Genomic DNA, 19,647 nt, shown 5'->3' with positions numbered 1-19,647 from the left:
TAAAAGCGGAGATGGGCAGAATTTGCAACGCCATCTATCCTTTTTTTGTTTAAATCAGTTTATTTTCAAAAAGGAATAATGTATTTCATTTCATCGCGCGTCGATGGCGCCACGTAATCTGCCCATCTCATGGCTTCCTACATTGGCGAAAAGGGGGTCGGCACTCGCGGTCAACTTCGCCAGATACAATAGTGGCAGTGCCTCTATTTCTTTTCTATCTCTATGTTTATAGCTGCTAAGCGGCGCTAAAATCGTTTTTCCTTTGTCAAATATTTTAGGCCTAAAAGCGGTTGTAGTTACGTTTTGATTCTTTTGAAAAATGACTGGTAATAAAATCGAACCTAAATCTCCCGAATCTGATAAACAAAAAAAATATGACAGACAACTAAGGTAAAAAAATATTTCTTAATGCGCTAATCATAAGAATATCATATGACGTTTAAATTGGGTAAATGTTTACATTGTAGACTATGGGGTGATCATGGGCAAAGCGCTCTGGAAGCTGCCCACATTTGCCTAATAAACGCCACTGCAACGGGAACCGAAATACTCAAAAGCATTGTTCTGCCAGGAATTGGGGCTTTTACGATTGTGGATGGCAATAAAATCAGTGGCGAAGATGTGGGAAATAAGTAGGTTTACGCAATATCACATGTAGTCAATCAGGTTCTAAATATACAAATTTTAATCTCAGCTTTTTCTTGGACAAACAAAGTATTGGAAAGGTAATTGATTGTGCAGTTGTATCATCAGTTATGATAATGTAGCTTCATAGTACTGTTTAATTTGCAGTCAAAAGCCCAAGTTGCTACGCAATTACTTTTAGAATTAAACTCTGATGTTCGAGGAGATTATGTAGATGAGGTGAGTATGTAAAGCTTTGGAAATTATTTTAAATATTATTATTTATCAAGTTTTTAGTCTGCAGAAACACTTTTGGAAGGAAATCCAAGCTACTTTGACAAATTCTCTGCTGTGATTGCCACTAATGTGGTTGAAAAGTAATTAATTTTACTTTTCAAAGAAAGCAAAAAACTAAGTCTAATTTTCCCAAGAACTCTTCTGCTATTAGCTTCCAAATTATGGGAAGCTAATGTTCCATTATTGATATGCAAGTCTTACGGAATGATTGGTTATATAAGATTACAAGTCAGTGAACATTGTGGTAAATAACTTTTTATACGATGTTCCACCTTTGAAGTCTTCAGATTTGTATTTGAAATTATTTCAGTCATTGAAACACACCCTGAGAATGAGTTGGCAGATCTCAGACTTGAGAGGCCATTTTCGGCTCTTTCCGAATACATTGATTCTATTAATTTAGACGAAATGAGTAACAAGGATCACAGCCATACTCCGTATCTTGTAATTTTGATGAAATTCCTTTCAAAGTGGAAAGTTGAGGTATTCTCTATTTCTAAATCTTAGTTTGGTGAAGCTAAAAACTAAAACACCCATTGTTTTAGAATAACAACGCCTCACCTAAAAACTATAAAGAAAAGGAATCATTGAGACAGTTAATTAGAAGTGGTAAGAGTGTAAAAGTTCATTGTAGACGATTATGAGTTTGTAACAAAACCCATAATTTCTCAAAAGGCATTAGAAAAAATAAAAATGATATTCCCGAAGAAGAAGAAAATTTTGAGGAAGCTATTAAAGCAGTTAACACAGCCATTCATCAGGCAATCCTTCCTTTGGGTGTAAAAGATCTTTTTAATGATCCATCTTGTCTTAATATTACCACTGATGTAAGTATTACGTAGGTCTGATAATATTGTGAGATGTTTTAGATAAATTTTTAGGGCTGTGTAATTAGTGGCTTTAGGCAATTAAGTCGGGTATTATTATCGAGTATTTGAGTCTAGTACTTATTTAAAGAAACATTTTCTCTTATTCGAGTTGAGTAACTATAAAGAAAACCTGGAGTCGGGTTATCGAGTACTTGATTATTAGCTGGTTTTATTTGAGTTATGAAATTAAATTTTAAATGAGTATAAAGTAACTTTCAATGCTGAAATATATTCCTTTATTTTAAATCAACCCGTTTTCACAACTTTGTAGGTATCGTTTATTGCCCCCCAAAACATGAAAAACCCCCTCTTTGAACTTTGAAGAAACGAGGATATAAAAAACAAATACTCGATGAGTTTAGACCAGCTTATTCGCGTATTCGGGGACCCGACTATGCAATTTTGTGGTACTCGGTAATCAACGAGTATTCTCCAATCACTTATTAGAGGTCAAGTTATAGTACTCAACATCAAAAAAAGGCCAAGTACTCGCAGAGCCCTAACTTTGAAGCAAAGATGATTAAAAAAAATACTCAACGAGTTTAGAGAGCAGCTTATTTGAGTAATCGGGTATCCGAATGTGAAATTTTTCGGTACTCGGTAATCGAGTATTCTCCAATTACTTATTCGAGGTTGACTTAGAGTACCTGGCCTCAAAAAAGGCAGAGTACTCGCACAGCCCTATAAATTTTGGGAATGATACTTGTACAAAAGCAGTTTTATCTATAAATTAACCTTAACAATCAATTTCAGAGTAAACCATTTTGGATTATGATGAGTGCTTTGAAGGATTTTGTCGAAAATGAGGGAAACGGATCCTTGCCTGTCAGGGGAACCATACCTGACATGATAGCCGACTCTAAAAGTTATATTGAGTTACAGAATGTTTACAGAGCTCAAGCCAACAAAGACTCCGATATAATTATGAACAAAGTTCAACAAATTTTGTCCAACATGGGGAAGGTACAAATTTACCAAATAGTGTTAGATTTTAATGATAATTGCTAAGAAATCTTATTCTGAAGTCGCAGGATGCAATTACCGAAAGTGATGTGAAACAGTTCTGTAAAAATGCTGCCTCTTTAAGAGTGATCCGAGGAAGATCTTTAGTCAAAGAATACGAGGCCCAATCAGTCAATAAGGAAGATATAGGTATATTTCTCTACTTTCCTTCTTTGTTTCCTACGACCTAGTCTTAGAGCTGTGCGAGTATTGGTTTTATGCAATCAAGTTGGATTTAGAGTATTAATAAATTTTTCATCGGATAGTCAAAGTCTAGTATTATTTTGATCGAGTTGGGTTGTCGAGTATTGATTATTTCAAAATTTTCCTTGTTTGTTCGAGTAGTCAAGTCGTCAGAAAAACCTGCTCGGGTACTTGAGTAGCTAGAAAAATTGTTCTTGTATTTGATTAATCGCTGAGTTCTGTTTGGGTAGTCGAGTAATTAAGAAAAATTTAAAATAGCCTACTAGTAACTACTTAATTGGATGTTAGGTAACAGGTAACAACTAACAAATTAAAAAAGATAAAATCATAATCAAAACGCTAAACTAAAGAACATTACTCAGGCACTCATGGCAGAGATAATTCCAAGCTCTCTCAAAACCAAAAACAAAAAACATATACGAATCCAGCCAGCCAATCACTAAAGGTGTTCGTTTGGATTTATTTACCCTGTTTTTCTACCTGGGCGACTCGGACTGGCTATGGCAAAGAGATTATTGTCGAGTACACGAATATTTTCAGTGGGGAAAATAATTTGGTGAGTTTTACAGGTGGCTTATTCGAGTATTTGAGTACCCGATTAAGGCACATTTCTGGTACTCCATAATCGAGGAGTATTTAAAATTTTCTTATTAGAGTTCAAATATCTAACCTCAAAATTCTTCGGATACTCTATGCTAATCGCATACCCACACAGCCCTACCTAGTCTCCTTTCCTAGCACTAAATTTCCAAAATATATATTTTTTAGCCATGCATTTGGATAATCCTGAAAGCGAGATGATTTTCTATGCCATGTTGAGAGCCGTTGATCGTTTTTACACTTCTAATAATCGCTATCCTGGATATTTCAATGATCAAGTGGAAACGGACATAGTTAATTTAAAGGTATAAAATTTTAATTGTTCACACTAGTGCAAAATTGAAATTTCATTTGTTTTTAGAGCTGTCTGAGCAACGTTTTATCCGAATGGGGATGTGGGCCTCTCTCGAAGGATGATTATGTCCATGAAATGTAAGTTTCGAGTATTTTTAAATTTATTAATTAATTTAAGGGTTTATCGTTTTTGTAAGGAAGATAATTTAATGAATAGATCTCTAAATTAATATTGCACTAAAATATGTCGCTGTTAGGGTATAAAAGCAGGTAAATAAGGCTGATAAATCTCATATTACAGAGGTAGTGTCATGCGATGTGAACAAAGAATTTTGAAATTGGTCAATAGTGTTAAATCTAGGAGCAACAACCACAATGAGAACGCAGCTAGCCTTTAAACATGCTAATACAGTGTTGTGTACAAATTTCATTGGACGAGCCTTTACAATGAACATTTTATGGTATGGGGGAAGACAATTTCAAAATTTTCCACTTCCGTGAAAATTCTACATAAGAAAATATACGACTTTTGATGGGTTGGGTTCTCCTTGTGTGGGGGGCTGTGTTTGTTGCTACTAGGTTAAATGTAAAAAGCCTCTAAGCCTTTGCGCTTGGTTAGATCACATCACAGACAACCTACTCCAAGAGGGACATGAATCGCTGGTAGTAATTTACATTATTTTATGTCTCAAATGTTATGCCGCTATTTTAAGAGCACAGCAAGTAGAGGCAGTATTGAAGGTACAAAGACGAGCACGCATGTTAATAAAAAATGTATTGTAGAAGCTGTCTCGCGCATGACTTTTTTTATTTTAATCTCATAAAATAAAGAATTTTCACGCGCTATTTTCTGTTTGCTGTAATAAAAGCTGCATCACTTTTGATGCAAGTCCTTCTAGGGGTAGGTGATCTGTGATCACATCCAGTAACCAATCTCAGCTTTGGGAAGTGGTAGAGTAAATAATCACATTTTTTGGTGCTTGTTTAGATAATATTTCACTAACCAATCAGCTACTGGGTTTGGTGAAATGATAATAATAATTATAATCAGCTAGGCTAATACCAGAAGTAAATGAACTGAAGTTATTGAATTAGAAGGCGTTTTCCTTATGAAAATAATGAGAAAATAGTCAAATAAAAGCTAATTTCCATCCCCATCTTTTGATGTGATAGATGGCTCTTGGGAATTGTGGGTATAGCTATTACTATGTATAAAAAGTAGTTTCTTAAAAACCAAAACTTTTGTGCCTTGGAGTGTGCCAAATTTCAAATTCGAGGCTAAAATGTAACTTTATAAGGAAAACACCTCCAACATGGGGAGTATAGCAGTCTGATAACTTCGGTTCCTTTACTTTTGCTAATACCCAAGGCACTACCTTAGGCCCAATTCATCTAGCGACTTTTAATTCCCCTAAAACTAGGTAGCCGGGTTACAATGCAAACACCCTTCACGCCATGAGAGCAAACAGCTCTCTACACTAACTATTACTGTTACCAATCGCAGCTCCTGGGTTTGGTGATAGCAGCCAATCACAGTTTTTTGAACTTGTGTAGATGGCATTTCACAAACTAATCACAGCTTTTAGGAATTCATTAGATGACATTTTAGTTACACATCAGCTTTCAGGTATTAGATTAAAGGGAATATAACCCTATCAGGGTAGGTCAAACTTCTATCATTACTTCTATATAGTAGTAAATCTCCCAATGATATTTCTATAAACCTCGCAGCAGGATGATGAATTGGAATTTTCTATTACATTCCAGACTCACACAGCACGAGAAAGTTTAGATGAAAGCTTGACTTTCCCTGCTATGCTTATATTCCCTTTAAGATGAAGTTAGAGTAACAATCATTACTTTTGGGATTTTGGCTAGCTAATCACACATTTACTTATTTACCCAAATCCTTTTAATTAGCACCTTAAATTAATGATGGGCAGGGTTGCCACACATCAGGGAAAAGCCAGGGAATTTAAAAAATGGCCGAAAAAGTTAGGGAATTTTAAGAATTTTTAAAAAGTCCTGGAATTCAGTTTAATCTTAACACTTTTTTAAGGTAATTTTACTCTAGACCTATGGCAAATTGTTATTATTATTTAGGTCTTTGAAAGGTTTTTTAAACGTTGAAATAACTTTTGTACTGAAATATAAGTTAATCAAATTTATTAACTTCTGATAAATGTAAAAGTTAAAAACTTGCCTAATTTTGGCCTTAAAAGTCAGGGAATTTGAATCTGAAAATAGTGTGGCAACCTTATGGGCTGAAACTGATATGATATCTATTTCAGTTACTGATATCACGATTTTTCCGTTCAATCAATCTGCGTCTAAATTACCAATTTTACCCGATATTCTCAAAAACAATGGCGCCACTAACCTGAACCTTTGACTTTGTTAATTTATTGGAAAAAATTGGTTACATTTCTATATCAGCCAACATTAATTTAAATTGAAATGTTTAAATTTTGATTTCCCTCAAACGAATTGACTCAAAACCTATATTTTGACATATAAATTTTAATGTAAATATATATTTGTAAAGGTGTCGTTATGGAGCCTGCGAACTACATTCGGTGGCATCATTTATAGGAGGCTGTGCGGCGCAGGAAATCATCAAACTAATAACTGGTCAGTACGTTCCATTTAATAACACCTACATCTATAATGCCATGACTGCAACTTCTTCTACATTTCAACTCTAATGTTATGTTTTAAAAATATTTTCATTTTGTTAACTTATAAATATGGGAGTAAAACTCTTGAAATTTAAACAATATTTCTTTTTTAACGTTGCATTTATTTTACACGTAAAAGTATTAAAGCCATTTTTTAAAAAGGGACAAAATTTAACAAACGATAAAAATTTATATTTAAGGCATTATTTCTTCGGAGTGAAGTTCAATGTTAAACTATTAATGCAAAATCTTTCACCCGTTGGCTCGGGTCCATCATTGAAAACGTGACCCAAATGAGCATCGCACTATTTAAAAGTTGTCATAAAGATTAGATATTATTCACAAGCACAATCAGCCTCGTTATTTTTATTAAATATTTACTTTTTTACAAATAACTTCTGTGCGAGTCATCCCACGAGTATGATCTGGCCTTCTTATAATGTTACTTTTGGATTCGTCTCCATTTACAGCGCCATGAGCTGTGTGAAATGATGGCCACCCACAGCCTGACTGAAATTTTGCTTCAGAGCTAAAGAAAAAAGTCATAAAAAGTTTTTATACAAATGATATCTATTCATTTAGCTGTAGTTTTAATACCTAAAAAGGTCTGAACCACAGCATACGCAAGAGTAAATACCCTTTTCAAAATGGTTGTAGAATTTACCACTAAATGGCTAAAATATAAAGATTTTGCATTAATCAGTCAAGGTCATCAAACTGTTTTAGTAGTATACTGGTTCTGTTCCTCTTTCTCTGCAAACGTAATATTGTTCAGGACTTAGCTTTTTTTCCCATTCCTTATCAGTCATTTTAGCACTCTTCTTTTCTAAATTAACTAAAGAATTCAAAGTTTTAAAAATTGTGCCCAACCATTGACACAGGCCTATCCATAAATTACTGGAGGATATTTGAAGAAATCTCCTATTTCCTACTGCGGAATTCGAACGGGCCAGCGGGGAAATGCGGGAAAGAAGCGCGTTGTTTTGGTTTTTAAACGAAAAGAGTGTATACGATTTCGTCACAGGGAAATAGGTTCTAAGAAACGCGGCGCGCAAAATTATTGCAGTTTTCATTTTGTCCTAAATTCTTGGCAAGTTCCCGGCTTTTTGAACGAAGAAATAATTGTAATATTATAGACAAAAATAGATAAGAACTTTGGATCTTCTTTTTTTCTTATCGAAAATAATACGCCTACTGTAAACTTTTGCTGCCAATTTAATTATTAAAAAACGTATTAACAATTAAATTATAACATATAACTATATAGAGGGTTTTATTTTCTGAAAAACATTAGTTTTGATAAATGTTTTTGAAATTTGGTCTTTGGTTTAAATACCCCGTATGTAAAAAACAGGTTTTTGAACCCTCGCTACTGCACTCCAGAAAATTATCTTCATGCAAACCACCTGCTTTTTCTTCGTAGTATCTAACGGTTTATAGCTTTGATAACGCTGACAAGTTAAAATGGTTGTTTACAAAAGCCCGGGAGAAAACGTCCCCTTAAATCCACCATAGAAACCACTATCCCCAGAAGCCCACGTGACTTCATCGTCTGCTAAATGGTTGAAAATCAGCTGGAATCTATTTAAAAGGCTCCGCGATGAATGAAAATTGACAATATTTCTGCGTGCTTTACGTCAAGCGGTTGGGGACCTTTCTAGCTTCTCTAGAATTCAGATAGGGAGGGATTTTTTTCGTTCAAAATTCGTAGTTAGATTGTTTGAAAGGCGCCTACTACGAACCGACTATTTTAGAGATTACTCTAGTCACAAAACGTTGTCAAGTCTATCTTTAACATGAGTACCGACGCAACTGTAAACGCGGTGTATAAGAGCGTTACGTCAAAAATTGAAAGAGAAAAAGATAAACTAAATGAAATTAGTCAAGAAATTTGGAGCCATCCAGAAACAAATTTTGAAGAGGTTTATGCCCATGAATACTTATCAAATTCGTTAGAAAGCTACGGTTTTGCTGTTGAGAGAAACTACGCAATTCCAACTGGTTTCAAAGCTGAGTTTAGTTCAAAGAAAGGTAAAAATATCATCATTTTATAGAAAAATCTCATTTGCAATTTATTTGAATGGATAGGTGACAAGCCAGTCATAGCATTTTTATGTGAATATGATGCGCTTCCAGGTCTGAATTTATTGTAACCAAAAGTCCTGTATTTTATTTAACTGTCTCTGTACACTTAACAGAAATTGGCCATGCGTGTGGTCATAATTTAATAGCCGAATCTGGCATTGCAGCTGGTTTAGGTCTGAAAGCGGCGTTAGAGTCTGATAATTCTATTCCAGGAAAAGTGAGTTGGCTTGAATGAAACCTAATAATTTAGAGTTAAATATCATTGTTTACTAGGTCATTGTGTTTGGCTGTCCAGCTGAGGAAGGCGGTGGTGGTAAAATTGACCTTATAAAACACGGAGCTTTTAAAGATGTCGATATATGTATGATGGTTCACCCTAGGTTGGTAAATATTTATAAAACTAGAAAGTCTTAAAAACATCTATTCCTTATTCTAAAATTCTTTAAATTTGTTATAGCCCTATGAATCTTGTATTTACCCCATTTATTGGTATAGCCCGGGCAAGTATTGCTTTTGAAAGTGGTTTTGAACTAGGTCATTTCCTGCTATAACTCTGAGAATTTGTTATTCTAGTTCTCAATTAAATTTTCCGGTGTATCGGCTCATGCCTCTGCTTTTCCATGGCAAGGGATAAACGCTCTAGATGCAGCTGTGCAATGCTACAATTCTGTTTCTATGTTAAGGCAACAAATAAAGCCTAGCTGTAGAATACACGGTAAGCGTACATGAAATAAGTAATCCTACACACTGCTTTTTACGGCTGCACAGCTTTAGCTGCAATTTGGTTTTCCCTTAATGGAAAATAGATAAGAAATTCCAATTTCCGATATAATGATTTTCCATTACCTATCAATCTTGCCATTATTATAAGGCAGATGTTTTTTGTATCTGATATGGATTCATTGTACTGACTTAATATTTTTTCTCTTATAATTTATACGTGTTTTTATCCCTAATGTTGTTAGATTTATACTGTTCCATTTTTTTTTAGGTATAATCTCAAATGGCGGTGTTATGCCCAATATTATTCCCTCTGAAGCTGAAATGCAGTTTTACGTAAGAGGCCCATCAACATCGGAGCTAGATAATTTACATAGGAAACTAGAAGCTTGCGTCAAAGCAGCAGCGGATGCTACAGGCTGTAAATATGAATTTGAAGGCTCTCGTGGATATAAAGATTTAATTACGAACTATGTATTGGGAAAACAATTCCAAAAACATGGTGAAGCTTTAGGTGAAAATCTTATTTTTATCTTATCAGTAACTTGTGGGGGTACTCAAGGGCAGGGTAAACTATAATTGGCCATTTTCAGTGTATTTAAAAAAAAATTATCTTAAATCTGATAACAACACCACATTTTTTTTTGGCTGGCTGAGATTTTTTATCCTGTTTTTCTACACTGAATATGGATACACGTTTTTGATGCTTTTTCAACCAATTTTACAAAACCAATTTTTTTAGGAGTTGAATTTCAAGACGAAGATCTCAGTATAGAGAAATTTGTAGCCTCTTCTGACGTTGGCGATGTGTCTCATGAGGTAATTAACTACATTAACAGGTTTTCCACACGTCAGGGAATTTAAAAATAGTCCTAAAAAGTCAAGGAAAGGACCGGTAATTATTTTAGAATTTGTAATAATTCAGGGAAAAGTAAGGGAATTCAATCAGAATCAGTTAATTTACAATCTGGGCCACCACAACTAGTGACCATATATATTCTTTGTTCTATATCTTATTTAATAGTATGTTATGTTTTCATTGTAAATACATTGTACATAACTTTTTCAACCTGTTAATAAACATTATTGTTATTATATAGGTACCAACAATTCAACCTTCATTCTACATTGGCACTCAAGCTCCAAATCATTCACCCGCTTTTAATACAGCTTCGGGTTCAGAGACTGCTCAAAACTACACTCTGACCATGGCCAATTGTATGGCCCTTACGGCTGTTGATTTTATTTTAAATCCAGAGTTGGTAGAGAAGGCCAAAAGAAGACACGAAGCTGATTTGATTCGTGATAAACAATTACAATAATGCTAGTAGAGGTAATAGCGCAGCTAAATATCAAATAGGCCTCTTTTCACTCATATAATGTGATGTTTTAACTTGAAATTGCTCAGCTATCCGAAACTCCTGTGCCTTTTTATATAAGTCAGTTTTGACATTTTTGTAGCAAATTAAGTGAAAATTCTTCTACAAAACTATTATTTGATCTCTTTAAATATCCTAAATTTTATTGCCAAAATGCCTGGGTCTGGGTTTATGAACATTTCTAAAAATCTTCCATAAAATATGCAATAACTACAAAAGTTAGGTTTATCTTATAACATATTTATGTAAGACGAAGGTAAACTTTGGAAATATCATGCAATCAAGTTGTTCACTAAAAGTCTTGGACATTGCAGTAAACCCCAAATAATAAGAAAAAAATCAGGGAAATTTTTAAAGGTTAAAAATATTTCCACTAAATTTCAAAATGGACACTATTCCTGAAGACCTAGGATGTTTTTGCACCTGGGGATCAATTAATAGAGAAATTAGTTTGCGATATTTGATATGAACCTTGCTAAGGCTGCTATATCCTATTTGAGCCTTTGGAAAAACTGTTGATTGTATTTTTTTTCACTATTATAAGGCCAGGTTTACTAATCTCGCGCGTTTGACTGAAACAATGCCTGCTGAATAGATTAGTTCAAAAATTAAGTGCCTATACTAAAGTGCCTATGCTTCATAGCACTAGTAATGTGAGTTGCTGTGAATTCTGTTAAGTTTTTGTATTCAATTGCACATTGCGCACACGTTAAGCAGTGGAGGGTTTTATAGCTTTATACATATTTTACTTAAAATTAAGTTCAATTTTTATATAAATTTTATATGAATTTTTTAATTTTGTGAAGACTTGGTAAATTTAAGTAATTATGTTAAAATTAAAATATATATATATATAAGACAAAGTTAATTTTAAGTTTGTACTCTACCAAATAATGTTGAAAAAAATGTCACAAACATGAATGGCTTAATAAAAATTTATTCTTCAGGATTTTTATCACCTTATTGACATTTTAAAAGGCAAATTTTATCGCGGTGAACTATATGAACGATTTCATTAGAAAAATACAAAACATTTCATATTCATAAGAACAAGAATCCCTAAATTTGAAAGGGTTCTGGTTTTTAATAAGGTATAAATGGACATAGTAAAAATTACACTAAATATATTGTATACACATTTATTTAGAAGACTAGTTTCAGGATTTAATTTTCATGGTAGGAATGAAAACAAATAACTTGTTACTAAAATAAGCAGAATTTGTTAACCTTAGCTCAAAATCTTTTAATTTGTGCTTATTTGCATGATAAATAGTCCCTACTTTCCATAAAGAAAAATTAGAATCTGTTTGGCACGGTCAAAAACAAATAACGATCAATAATTCGAACAAAAAAGTAATTATTTTAAAAATAAATTTAAATAGTTTCAAACAATTATGTAACTCAATCGGCTTTTTGGGAACCCATTCTTGACAATAACTAGGATCAGTTGGGCATAACCAAATTGATGACGTAGTAGTCATGGTAGTACATCAGAATACAGAGAGGTTGGCCAATGATTAGGGATAACCATACTGCCATGTTGCCATACTGATTATGTAGAAATCCTTTGACAAAATGTGCAAATGGAACCTGGAAAGAAACATTTGAGTACGATTTAGGAAATTTTGGGTGGACGGGTGAATATCAACACACCAACGCATATCAGTATTTTTTATATACTTTAGACGATACTGAACATTTCTGTGTCAAAATTATTTTGCAGAAATGAAATTCGCTGATATTTATTTTTGAAAATTAACCAAAATTATCGTTTTCTAGCTTTACTTTTCCATTTGTGCTATAGTAGGGTACACAAAATTTTCAGTTTTGTACAGGGACAAAGTATTTTTTATTTTTTCTTGGTAATATGTCCTCTAGGTCGCGATGCTAGACAGCCCATTGTGATTAGCAAGACTTTGGTGGCTCCTGACGTCCCCAGCACGTTCTTTTAAGCCCATCGCATATCCTACTTCACCTACAACAATTAAGCGGGCCGAATGTTGGCGAAAGGCAACTCTAAAAAACGTTAATTTTCAAAAATTAATACCTCCGCGAATTTTCATTTCCGCAAAATAATTTTGACAGAAATGTTCAGTATCGTCTAAAGTATCCAAAAATAAAAAAAAATTGGACATGCGTTGTGTGTTGATATTTTGCCGAAATGTTTAGCGGCAGAGGTTAAATTTACCTGTAGTAACATGCCTGAAAACGCCCAAACTCTGAACATTTTTAAAGGAACACTCACGAGATACTGCAAATTAATTTTTCATTATTTGGCTGTTTTTAATAACGTTATAATAATAAAAGTTTTACCTCGTGAAAAAATGCAGAAACAAAAAATACCATTATAGAGGCTATTTGTTTGGAGACCCCAAAGCCAAGTAATGGTTTATAAAGGTGCCTCAGACACCACCTGTGAACTGGAATGTTCCAATTGGCCCAAAAATAGTTTACAGTTTCGGCATTCCTTGAAAATAAAAGCAAAATTAACCGGAAATCTTAAAGAGGGAGAATATACACAATCACGTACCACCAATCTTTATAAAATTGCCTATCCGAGAACTTCAAAATCTCAGCCATGGCATTTAAACTCGAATGGAAAAACCAGTAGAAAAATATCAACCAGATAAAATGGTTGGGAATGGAAAGTTTTAACAATCTTTCTAACATTCTCGAGAGATCCATATCCTAAAATTGATAAATATAATTAAAATTACTTAATAATTAAAAATAAGGTTGTTATTATTACTTGTAAAGGTTTTAAAGAGTTATTAATAGCTGGTACCATCCATTGTTGTACCAACGCTAACATTAATTGTAGCAAAAATATAATTTCTACTATTCTTTTGATGAGAAATCTCTTTCTAATTCTTGTCGAGCGTGGGAAATTTAATTCGTAGCACAAAGTCGGTGCGAACATGAAGTAATATAAATCTGAAATGAAATAATTTAGTATTTTATTTTCAAACAAAGAATTACAGCTTTTACCTCCCAAATGTAGATTGTGAGGATAAATTTGTAATTCCTTGGCTGTAGAAATTCCATTTGTATATTTGGAAGTTTTATCACCACCCGATAGTCTGCGTTGTCTGCCACTACCGTTATTATTGCTTTCGCGACACCACAGGTTTACCATATGATAAGAAACTAGCTTTAAAAACACAATACTGACAAATCCAAGAGCGATTGAAGATCCAACTAATTGGAAAAAATTATTTAAAATATAAGCAAATATTTTGGCTAAAATTTTTAACACAGAACGTACCTGGATGACAGTCTGAGCTGGATACTATAATAGGAGGACAAGCTAACACAAGAATCAAATTGGTAACGGTGAATATGAAACCCTTCCTCTCAGTTAATTTGCCCTTTAAAACAATCAAACTATTTCTAACAAGATCAGACAAGATGCCAAAAGGTATTAGTCACGCTTTATAGCCCACAGCTGCTGATTTATGTTGAAACATTTAACCAACAGCTGGAGAGTTCAGGTAATTACTTTTGCCAGTAGTTTCTCTATCCCCATAGAGATGAAAAGGAAAACGTTTAAACCTATGACAAAGCCAAATATGACCAATTAGACTTCTGCTTCAAAATGGAAACAACACACTCAATTTACCTAAAACAATAAGTACTGAAGGCCAATTTGATGGATTAACGAAGAATAATTTCAGCACTTTTATGGGATCTACTAGTATACCATATCTAAAAAATTAGGTAATTTAGGATATTTTCTAAAATTTAACGTAGATAACAAGAAACATATTACTTTATGATATTTTCTAATGCCACTCTTGCATTGGAGAGAGCCTTAAATATTTAAATATAATTAGTTGAAGAAAAGCTATTACTAATGTACAAATTTACTAACTAGTAATACAATACAAAGATTGAGTATTCCCCTATAGTTTGTAAAGCCACTGGAAGAGCTAAATAATGAATCTTGAGGGATGTGTACCCTGAAGTATAAAAACTTTTCGAGTATTTTTTAATAAAACATATGTTACGAAAGTTATATTTACGGATTATCCGGTTGTTCCGCCCTTTCCTTTTTCTCTCTGTTTGTAATATCATGCGCTCTATTTTCACTTTGAGCCCTTGAACGCCTAGAACGCACAGTTTTTAGGTCTACTTTATTAGCTGATTTCAGTGCCATTTTAAAGTTGAAACTGAGTTGGTTTGGTTTATTTAACAAAGTCGTATTATTACTATTGTTCCTTTTATATTGTTGTGACCTTGAATTATTTAATCATATTAACATAAATAAACACATGGCCGTTTCTACGTTTGCATTAACTTTCCCGCATTTACCTTAAATGTCAGTCATTAAAATTGAGGAAAAAGTTACATTAACGGTAGAAAGAGTGGCGTAATATAGTTATCTACTCTATCAAAGTGGTTATCTTTCTGCAAAATTGGGACTGGCACTTCTAGACGGAAAAGGTTACTTATTTTTATTGGCAATCGCGATATGACAATCTTATTAGTCTTTTTCGAGTCTTAGAAACAACCTTCATAATTTATGAATTTTTTGCCTTTGCACGACGGCGGTTTTACTCAAATTACAGTAATCATTCCGTTACACGTCTTTTAAAACAAAAAAACAAATATCTCACGAAATTCGATTGCGTCATCAAAAAAAGAATTTCGACCAATGATATCGAAGAGGCCATTCATTTTCCACAAAAAAATGACGAAAGTGTGTCATTCGAAAGTACTTCCGTCTGTCCCGTTTCCCGGAAGTATATTAACAAAGCCCACCGGCTATAACAAAAAAATATATAATATTCAGAAACTTTATTAGTTCAGAAAATTACAGGACCTTTTAAACTTTTATATAAGAATACGTTTTTTAACAAGTTACATGCACAATTCCTATATATTTCAGCAAATTTTGTACCCAGTTTGTTTTTATATTTCTTAATAACTTGTAATATTATTATTGAGTTACTTATGATAGTTTTTTTATTTTTTTTTAGAACAAACTTATGGTGTCGGCCTTAGACACCAAAACTTGTATTATTATTATTATTATTGAGTTACTTATGACCGTATGAAAGTTAATGACTTATGGTTGTAAATAATATTGGGTTATAATTATCACTAAAAAAATCTTTGGCACAAAAAAGTAAAATAAATTAAGCTTGGAAAATGGCAAAACAAGGATGTGGTGGGGAAAATGTAGTAAAAACAATAATGTATAACAAATCTAAATTACATTATCTTTGGTATCAAATTAAGTAAATTTGGCACAAATAATCAAAATCACGGTGCAAATAAGACCTTTAAAAAATATTTATAATATACAATGATTAGATATGACTAATGACTAGGATAATAAATTTCTTATGTAGCTAATGACTCTGGTATCGTGCAAAATCTGCATATGGTCTGATCCGTTGAATGACTGATGAAAGGTATTTTGGGGCTGATTCAATTTCCACAAGAAGCACCCTTCGAGACTCCTTACATTGACAGTGCCATCGCCATCTCCGTACACTAAATTGGGATTTGCTTGGTCAGGAAAGGTGTCATCAGTGTAAATTACTCTAAAAAAATCAAAAAACGTTAACATATATCTCATTTAATAACGTATTAAGAGAGCAAAAGAAGACTAGGGTTTACTTTTCAATTGTGGGAACACTGACTCCATACAGGCAATGAATTTCAACACCGGGAGGGGTCAAGTTATAAATGGCGTCTTTATTGTCCAGCCACATTTGATATCCAGTTGGCCAGTTGATGTCGTAGAAAAACTCTGATAGGTTGCTGAGGGAGTAATTTTTATTGGGACTGATAATAATATCTTCGGTTTCGGACCAAAATCGGTTGGAAGGCATTAGAAAAGCTGTGCTGGGAGATGATCGCTGCTCAGCTCTAACAGTTAAGGCATTAATAATACTGACACCCAGGTTATCTCCTGATAAATTCAAAAATAACAGGGTCTAGATAGGCATTTCAAAAAAGTAATAAACAAAAGTTTTGTACCGGAAGTGAATGCTTTCATAGCTTTAATGGCGCCACCCCAGGGTGCACCTAACGAGACTATAGACTTGACGTATTTGTCTTTCCACTCCTGGGTTTGACGGTTTAGTAGGTAAAGGGTATTTGGGCATCCCATACTGTGGCATATCAACATCACTCGTTGACCATTGTTTATTGTGTAGGTTTCTTCGATAAGTTGCTTTAGTTTTTCATAAAATTCACCTAATTCATCTGAAGTAAAAATTTAGGGTTAGAGTAACAATCTTTGAGTATTTATGTAAGAAAGGCATTTATACTTGGTGCTTTTCGGAAGTCATAAGGTGCTCCCCTGACTGAAATCCCTCGTTCGTATCCCATTGACATCAGTTCATCCACAATGGTTGTGAAGTATTTACCTATATTTTGGACAGTGGATTGAGGTAGCAACAAATTCAAGCACATGCATTTTTCTTGCTTGTTTAATCTAAATTACTTACTAGGTCGAATTCTGCTTGGATCCAAAAATTCCACTCTGGTTGCTGTTAAAATTAAATTGATATATGAAGTCAGAGCTGAAGATTTTATGATGTTTTATAAAGGATACGTACTGTTCCCAAAGCCTGGTATTCTTATTTCCACTCCAGGTGAGTTGCTGGTCGTTCTTGTTACATTGTCATACACTAACCTTTTTTTTTTTTGCAAAAAAACAATAATTATAATTTTTTTAAATAATTTCTTTTGCATGCTTACCTCATGTTATCAACCCAACAATCCAAAATATATGGCACCATCAGCTCCAAGTTGAGCCATAGATCAAACCAATCACTTGTAGCTTCGCAGAAATAATGCAAGGTTTCTGGCTTGTTTAATTTAGCTTCAAACTGACTTCCACCATCTCCAGGGACTAGTTAAAACGCTTCAATTAATAACTCACTATATAGCCAAAATTTAGAAATATCTTACCTAAAATCACAGGGATTCGAGTTCCATTTCTTATGGGCAGAATTCGGTTGTATTTAAGTCTGGCCGTTCTGTCGTTATCGTTGACGTTATTTGACGTTTCTAGATTAACACTATTATTGTCCAGTGACACAAAACGGTGGACGCTGTTGGGACTTATTGAATTAACTATTCTCGAATCTGCGGTTTGCCAAGTGTGGAAAACAATAGATAAAAAAAGTATTTCCGTGAGTAACCATTTATACGATCGTTTATTCGAAATTTGGCAAGGAAAATACATGATTACTTAAATATAATTTAAACTATCGACACTATAAAAATAAATAAATTATTAATAACGAAATTAGCGACCAAGCTACCGCCGCAAAATAACAACACTGACGTTAGCGACGCACATGCTCAAAATATTCAAGCATATTTTGCCAATGCGGCGCTCGTACGACGAAAAATGTCACGTGGTCTGCGCGATTGTCTTTAATAAGCCAATTGAATACCGCCTTTCCGGACGATAAGAAAAAATACGATACAATATTTTGGCGCTCCGCCTCAAATTGCTGCTTTAGCTAAGGCAATATAATAATTTATTAGTTTTAAATTATTCGTAAACAAACTAAACAGATATATCTTACATAGTATACTTAGAACTTTTGAACTGCACTTTGCAATACCGCGTGTTTGCGAAAAACTGAAAAAAAAAAATGGACTGCGATCAGGGTTTTAATAATTGAGGTCAAGATGAGGTCATATCAACCGGCATCTCTCATTTTCGTTGTTGCTATCGTAATCTAAATCTGCAAACATCGAAACTCCAACAAAACATTTAGAATTATCTCCATCGTTATCAGGTTAACAACGCTATCATGTTTAGCGAGGCATTCATATTTTTATATTGTTTGTAAGCGTATCTTCAGTTGATAAGAGATGTCTTTGTTACGCTTTCTCAAGAGCCACGTTGGGGATTTGGGATTGTGTACGGCCCTGAAGAATTAAATTCAATACTCTCTTGCGAAATACTAACGCAGCAGCTGTTTATGAAATGACGCAAACATGCAGATTAATCTTATGGTCGATATTTATGTCGGTGCCTAAATGAAAGGGCTTCTCGAGCGTACAAAGGAGTGACAATTTATTCATCTTGTCGTTGACATTGCCAGTGCTTCCCAGAGATAAAATTACAACGCGTTCTACTTTGTGCCGTGGGATATTATCCATAATGTTTGTAGTACAGGCCCGTAGCCAGAGGGGACCCCGTACTGGGATTATTTTCACTCGACCTGGCGTTCCCCATTATAGAATAAATTTATATTAATATCTCATGCGCCTGAAGCGTCTCAACTTTAAGCAGGGCCGTTTTAACCCTTCAGTAGGCCTTAGGCTACGGGCCTGTTTGGGTCAAACCACGTGAAATCCTCGCACTTTAAAATTTTAAGGGAATATAACCTCTGGTATTTCTGTCGCCCTCCGAGGGTTCCAATATTGTCTGCTGGCTCTCATGGCTTTTCACACCTGCGGCGCTGATAATCGCTGATTGTGAAGGGAATAAAGTAAATTGATGGGGTCTTCCACAAATAACGCGTTGGAGGAGGTTCTATATAACCTCAAGCCATTCTTTATGGAAGACCCCTAACAATATGTGCAAGAATTCACTAACCAGCTGCAGAAAAATCTAAAGCTATATAATCAAGGACAGTAGATACAGGGACGAGAAAGTGTATTGGCGGCCTCTGTGGGAATATATCACCTAAAACGACCTAAACGCAAGGAGAGTTAGTTGTAAACAAAACAAATGGTCACCTAATTTTAGCGGTTCTTGACGAGGCTTAAGTGTTCAAAACAAATGGGCATTTTTTTTTATTTTTAATTTAACATCAAAATGGTAAAAACTAACTTCAATAATACTGTCCATGGTGAACCACGTCTTAACAATGGCCGCGGTTTGTTTACATCTAACTCCCCGTGAATATGAAGACG

General features: G+C 34.1%; 5 protein-coding genes across 8 annotated transcripts; 2 read left to right on the top strand and 3 right to left on the bottom strand.

Annotated features, from left to right (window-relative positions):
• The first annotated feature begins 214 nt into the window (after positions 1 to 214).
• On the top strand, positions 215 to 6,695 carry APP-BP1 (Nedd8-activating enzyme E1 regulatory subunit APP-BP1). 3 transcript variants are annotated; one of them, XR_016473739.1, is made up of 14 exons: positions 215 to 390; positions 468 to 632; positions 695 to 725; positions 793 to 864; positions 922 to 1,001; positions 1,056 to 1,165; positions 1,232 to 1,404; positions 1,467 to 1,530; positions 1,597 to 1,748; positions 2,544 to 2,753; positions 2,816 to 2,942; positions 3,359 to 3,552; positions 3,765 to 3,901; positions 3,958 to 4,028. XR_016473739.1 is itself a non-coding variant. In XM_090158213.1 (14 exons), the coding sequence occupies exons 1-14, from the start codon at positions 320 to 322 to the stop codon at positions 6,593 to 6,595; spliced, it is 1,617 nt and encodes a 538-aa protein (XP_090014339.1). In that variant the 5' UTR covers positions 218 to 319; the 3' UTR covers positions 6,596 to 6,695. The 3 variants fall into 3 exon arrangements, 2 of the variants coding, with proteins under 2 accessions (XP_090014339.1, XP_090014338.1); XM_090158213.1 differs by lacking the exon at positions 3,359 to 3,552 and adding an exon at positions 6,436 to 6,695 and having other exon boundaries at positions 218 to 390; positions 2,822 to 2,942; XM_090158212.1 differs by lacking the exon at positions 3,359 to 3,552 and adding an exon at positions 6,436 to 6,695 and having other exon boundaries at positions 218 to 390.
• LOC149926381 (uncharacterized) lies at positions 6,670 to 7,693 on the bottom strand. Its single transcript, XM_090158217.1, has 5 exons — positions 7,467 to 7,693; positions 7,303 to 7,403; positions 7,166 to 7,242; positions 6,950 to 7,097; positions 6,670 to 6,873 (listed from the first exon to the last, which is right to left on the bottom strand). Exons 1-5 carry the CDS (start codon positions 7,639 to 7,641, stop codon positions 6,772 to 6,774), a joined length of 603 nt encoding a protein of 200 aa, XP_090014343.1. The 5' UTR covers positions 7,642 to 7,693; the 3' UTR covers positions 6,670 to 6,771.
• Positions 7,694 to 7,843: 150 nt separating this feature from the next.
• On the top strand, positions 7,844 to 11,701 carry LOC149926380 (xaa-Arg dipeptidase-like). The gene is made up of 9 exons (XM_090158216.1): positions 7,844 to 8,599; positions 8,657 to 8,704; positions 8,767 to 8,870; positions 8,927 to 9,033; positions 9,111 to 9,153; positions 9,227 to 9,368; positions 9,645 to 9,887; positions 10,116 to 10,192; positions 10,474 to 11,701. The coding sequence occupies exons 1-9, from the start codon at positions 8,365 to 8,367 to the stop codon at positions 10,693 to 10,695; spliced, it is 1,221 nt and encodes a 406-aa protein (XP_090014342.1). The 5' UTR covers positions 7,844 to 8,364; the 3' UTR covers positions 10,696 to 11,701.
• Positions 11,702 to 11,804: 103 nt separating this feature from the next.
• mdy (diacylglycerol O-acyltransferase) lies at positions 11,805 to 15,071 on the bottom strand (the record flags this gene model as incomplete). The annotated part of the gene is made up of 13 exons (XM_090157690.1): positions 11,805 to 12,342; positions 12,941 to 13,003; positions 13,066 to 13,219; positions 13,283 to 13,440; positions 13,502 to 13,686; positions 13,741 to 13,950; positions 14,018 to 14,120; positions 14,252 to 14,304; positions 14,372 to 14,457; positions 14,522 to 14,562; positions 14,624 to 14,711; positions 14,775 to 14,858; positions 15,064 to 15,071. Coding segments are annotated over 13 exons (1,380 nt in total), but the record flags the coding sequence as incomplete, so codon positions are not given.
• A 490-nt stretch (positions 15,072 to 15,561) lies between these two features.
• Positions 15,562 to 18,177, bottom strand: LOC149926378 (lysosomal phospholipase A and acyltransferase-like). 2 transcript variants are annotated; one of them, XM_090158214.1, is made up of 8 exons: positions 17,680 to 18,177; positions 17,467 to 17,620; positions 17,325 to 17,401; positions 17,214 to 17,255; positions 17,034 to 17,144; positions 16,741 to 16,968; positions 16,378 to 16,672; positions 15,562 to 16,301 (listed from the first exon to the last, which is right to left on the bottom strand). In XM_090158214.1, the coding sequence occupies exons 1-8, from the start codon at positions 17,954 to 17,956 to the stop codon at positions 16,082 to 16,084; spliced, it is 1,404 nt and encodes a 467-aa protein (XP_090014340.1). In that variant the 5' UTR covers positions 17,957 to 18,177; the 3' UTR covers positions 15,562 to 16,081. The 2 variants fall into 2 exon arrangements, with proteins under 2 accessions (XP_090014340.1, XP_090014341.1); XM_090158215.1 differs by having other exon boundaries at positions 17,034 to 17,132.
• Between the last annotated feature and the right edge of the window lie 1,470 nt (positions 18,178 to 19,647).

Source organism: Leiobunum rupestre, chromosome 9 (assembly GCF_980474605.1).
Source record: "Leiobunum rupestre chromosome 9, qqLeiRupe1.1.hap1, whole genome shotgun sequence".
Taxonomy (NCBI): domain Eukaryota; kingdom Metazoa; phylum Arthropoda; class Arachnida; order Opiliones; family Sclerosomatidae; genus Leiobunum; species Leiobunum rupestre.
The sequence above is the reverse complement of the archived record's forward strand: the minus strand, read 5'-3'. Positions and strand labels throughout refer to the sequence as shown.

Coding starts and splice junctions, on each gene's coding strand:
- LOC149926381 (XM_090158217.1), bottom strand. CDS start 7,641: ATGAAAACTGCAATAATTTTGCGCGCCGCGTTTCTTAGAACCTATTTC. Junction 7,404..7,466: donor ATTTCTTCAAATATCCTCCA/GTAATTTATGGA, acceptor TGAATTCTTTAG/TTAATTTAGAAAAGAAGAGT. Junction 7,243..7,302: donor GAGAAAGAGGAACAGAACCA/GTATACTACTAA, acceptor TTTATATTTTAG/CCATTTAGTGGTAAATTCTA.
- LOC149926380 (XM_090158216.1), top strand. CDS start 8,365: ATGAGTACCGACGCAACTGTAAACGCGGTGTATAAGAGCGTTACGTCA. Junction 8,705..8,766: donor TGAATATGATGCGCTTCCAG/GTCTGAATTTAT, acceptor TACACTTAACAG/AAATTGGCCATGCGTGTGGT. Junction 10,193..10,473: donor TTGGCGATGTGTCTCATGAG/GTAATTAACTAC, acceptor GTTATTATATAG/GTACCAACAATTCAACCTTC.
- LOC149926378 (XM_090158214.1), bottom strand. CDS start 17,956: ATGTATTTTCCTTGCCAAATTTCGAATAAACGATCGTATAAATGGTTA. Junction 16,969..17,033: donor TGACTTCCGAAAAGCACCAA/GTATAAATGCCT, acceptor TTTTTACTTCAG/ATGAATTAGGTGAATTTTAT. Junction 16,302..16,377: donor AGTGTTCCCACAATTGAAAA/GTAAACCCTAGT, acceptor TGATTTTTTTAG/AGTAATTTACACTGATGACA.
- APP-BP1 (XM_090158212.1), top strand. CDS start 320: ATGACTGGTAATAAAATCGAACCTAAATCTCCCGAATCTGATAAACAA. Junction 391..467: donor AAATATGACAGACAACTAAG/GTAAAAAAATAT, acceptor TTTACATTGTAG/ACTATGGGGTGATCATGGGC. Junction 865..921: donor GAGGAGATTATGTAGATGAG/GTGAGTATGTAA, acceptor TCAAGTTTTTAG/TCTGCAGAAACACTTTTGGA.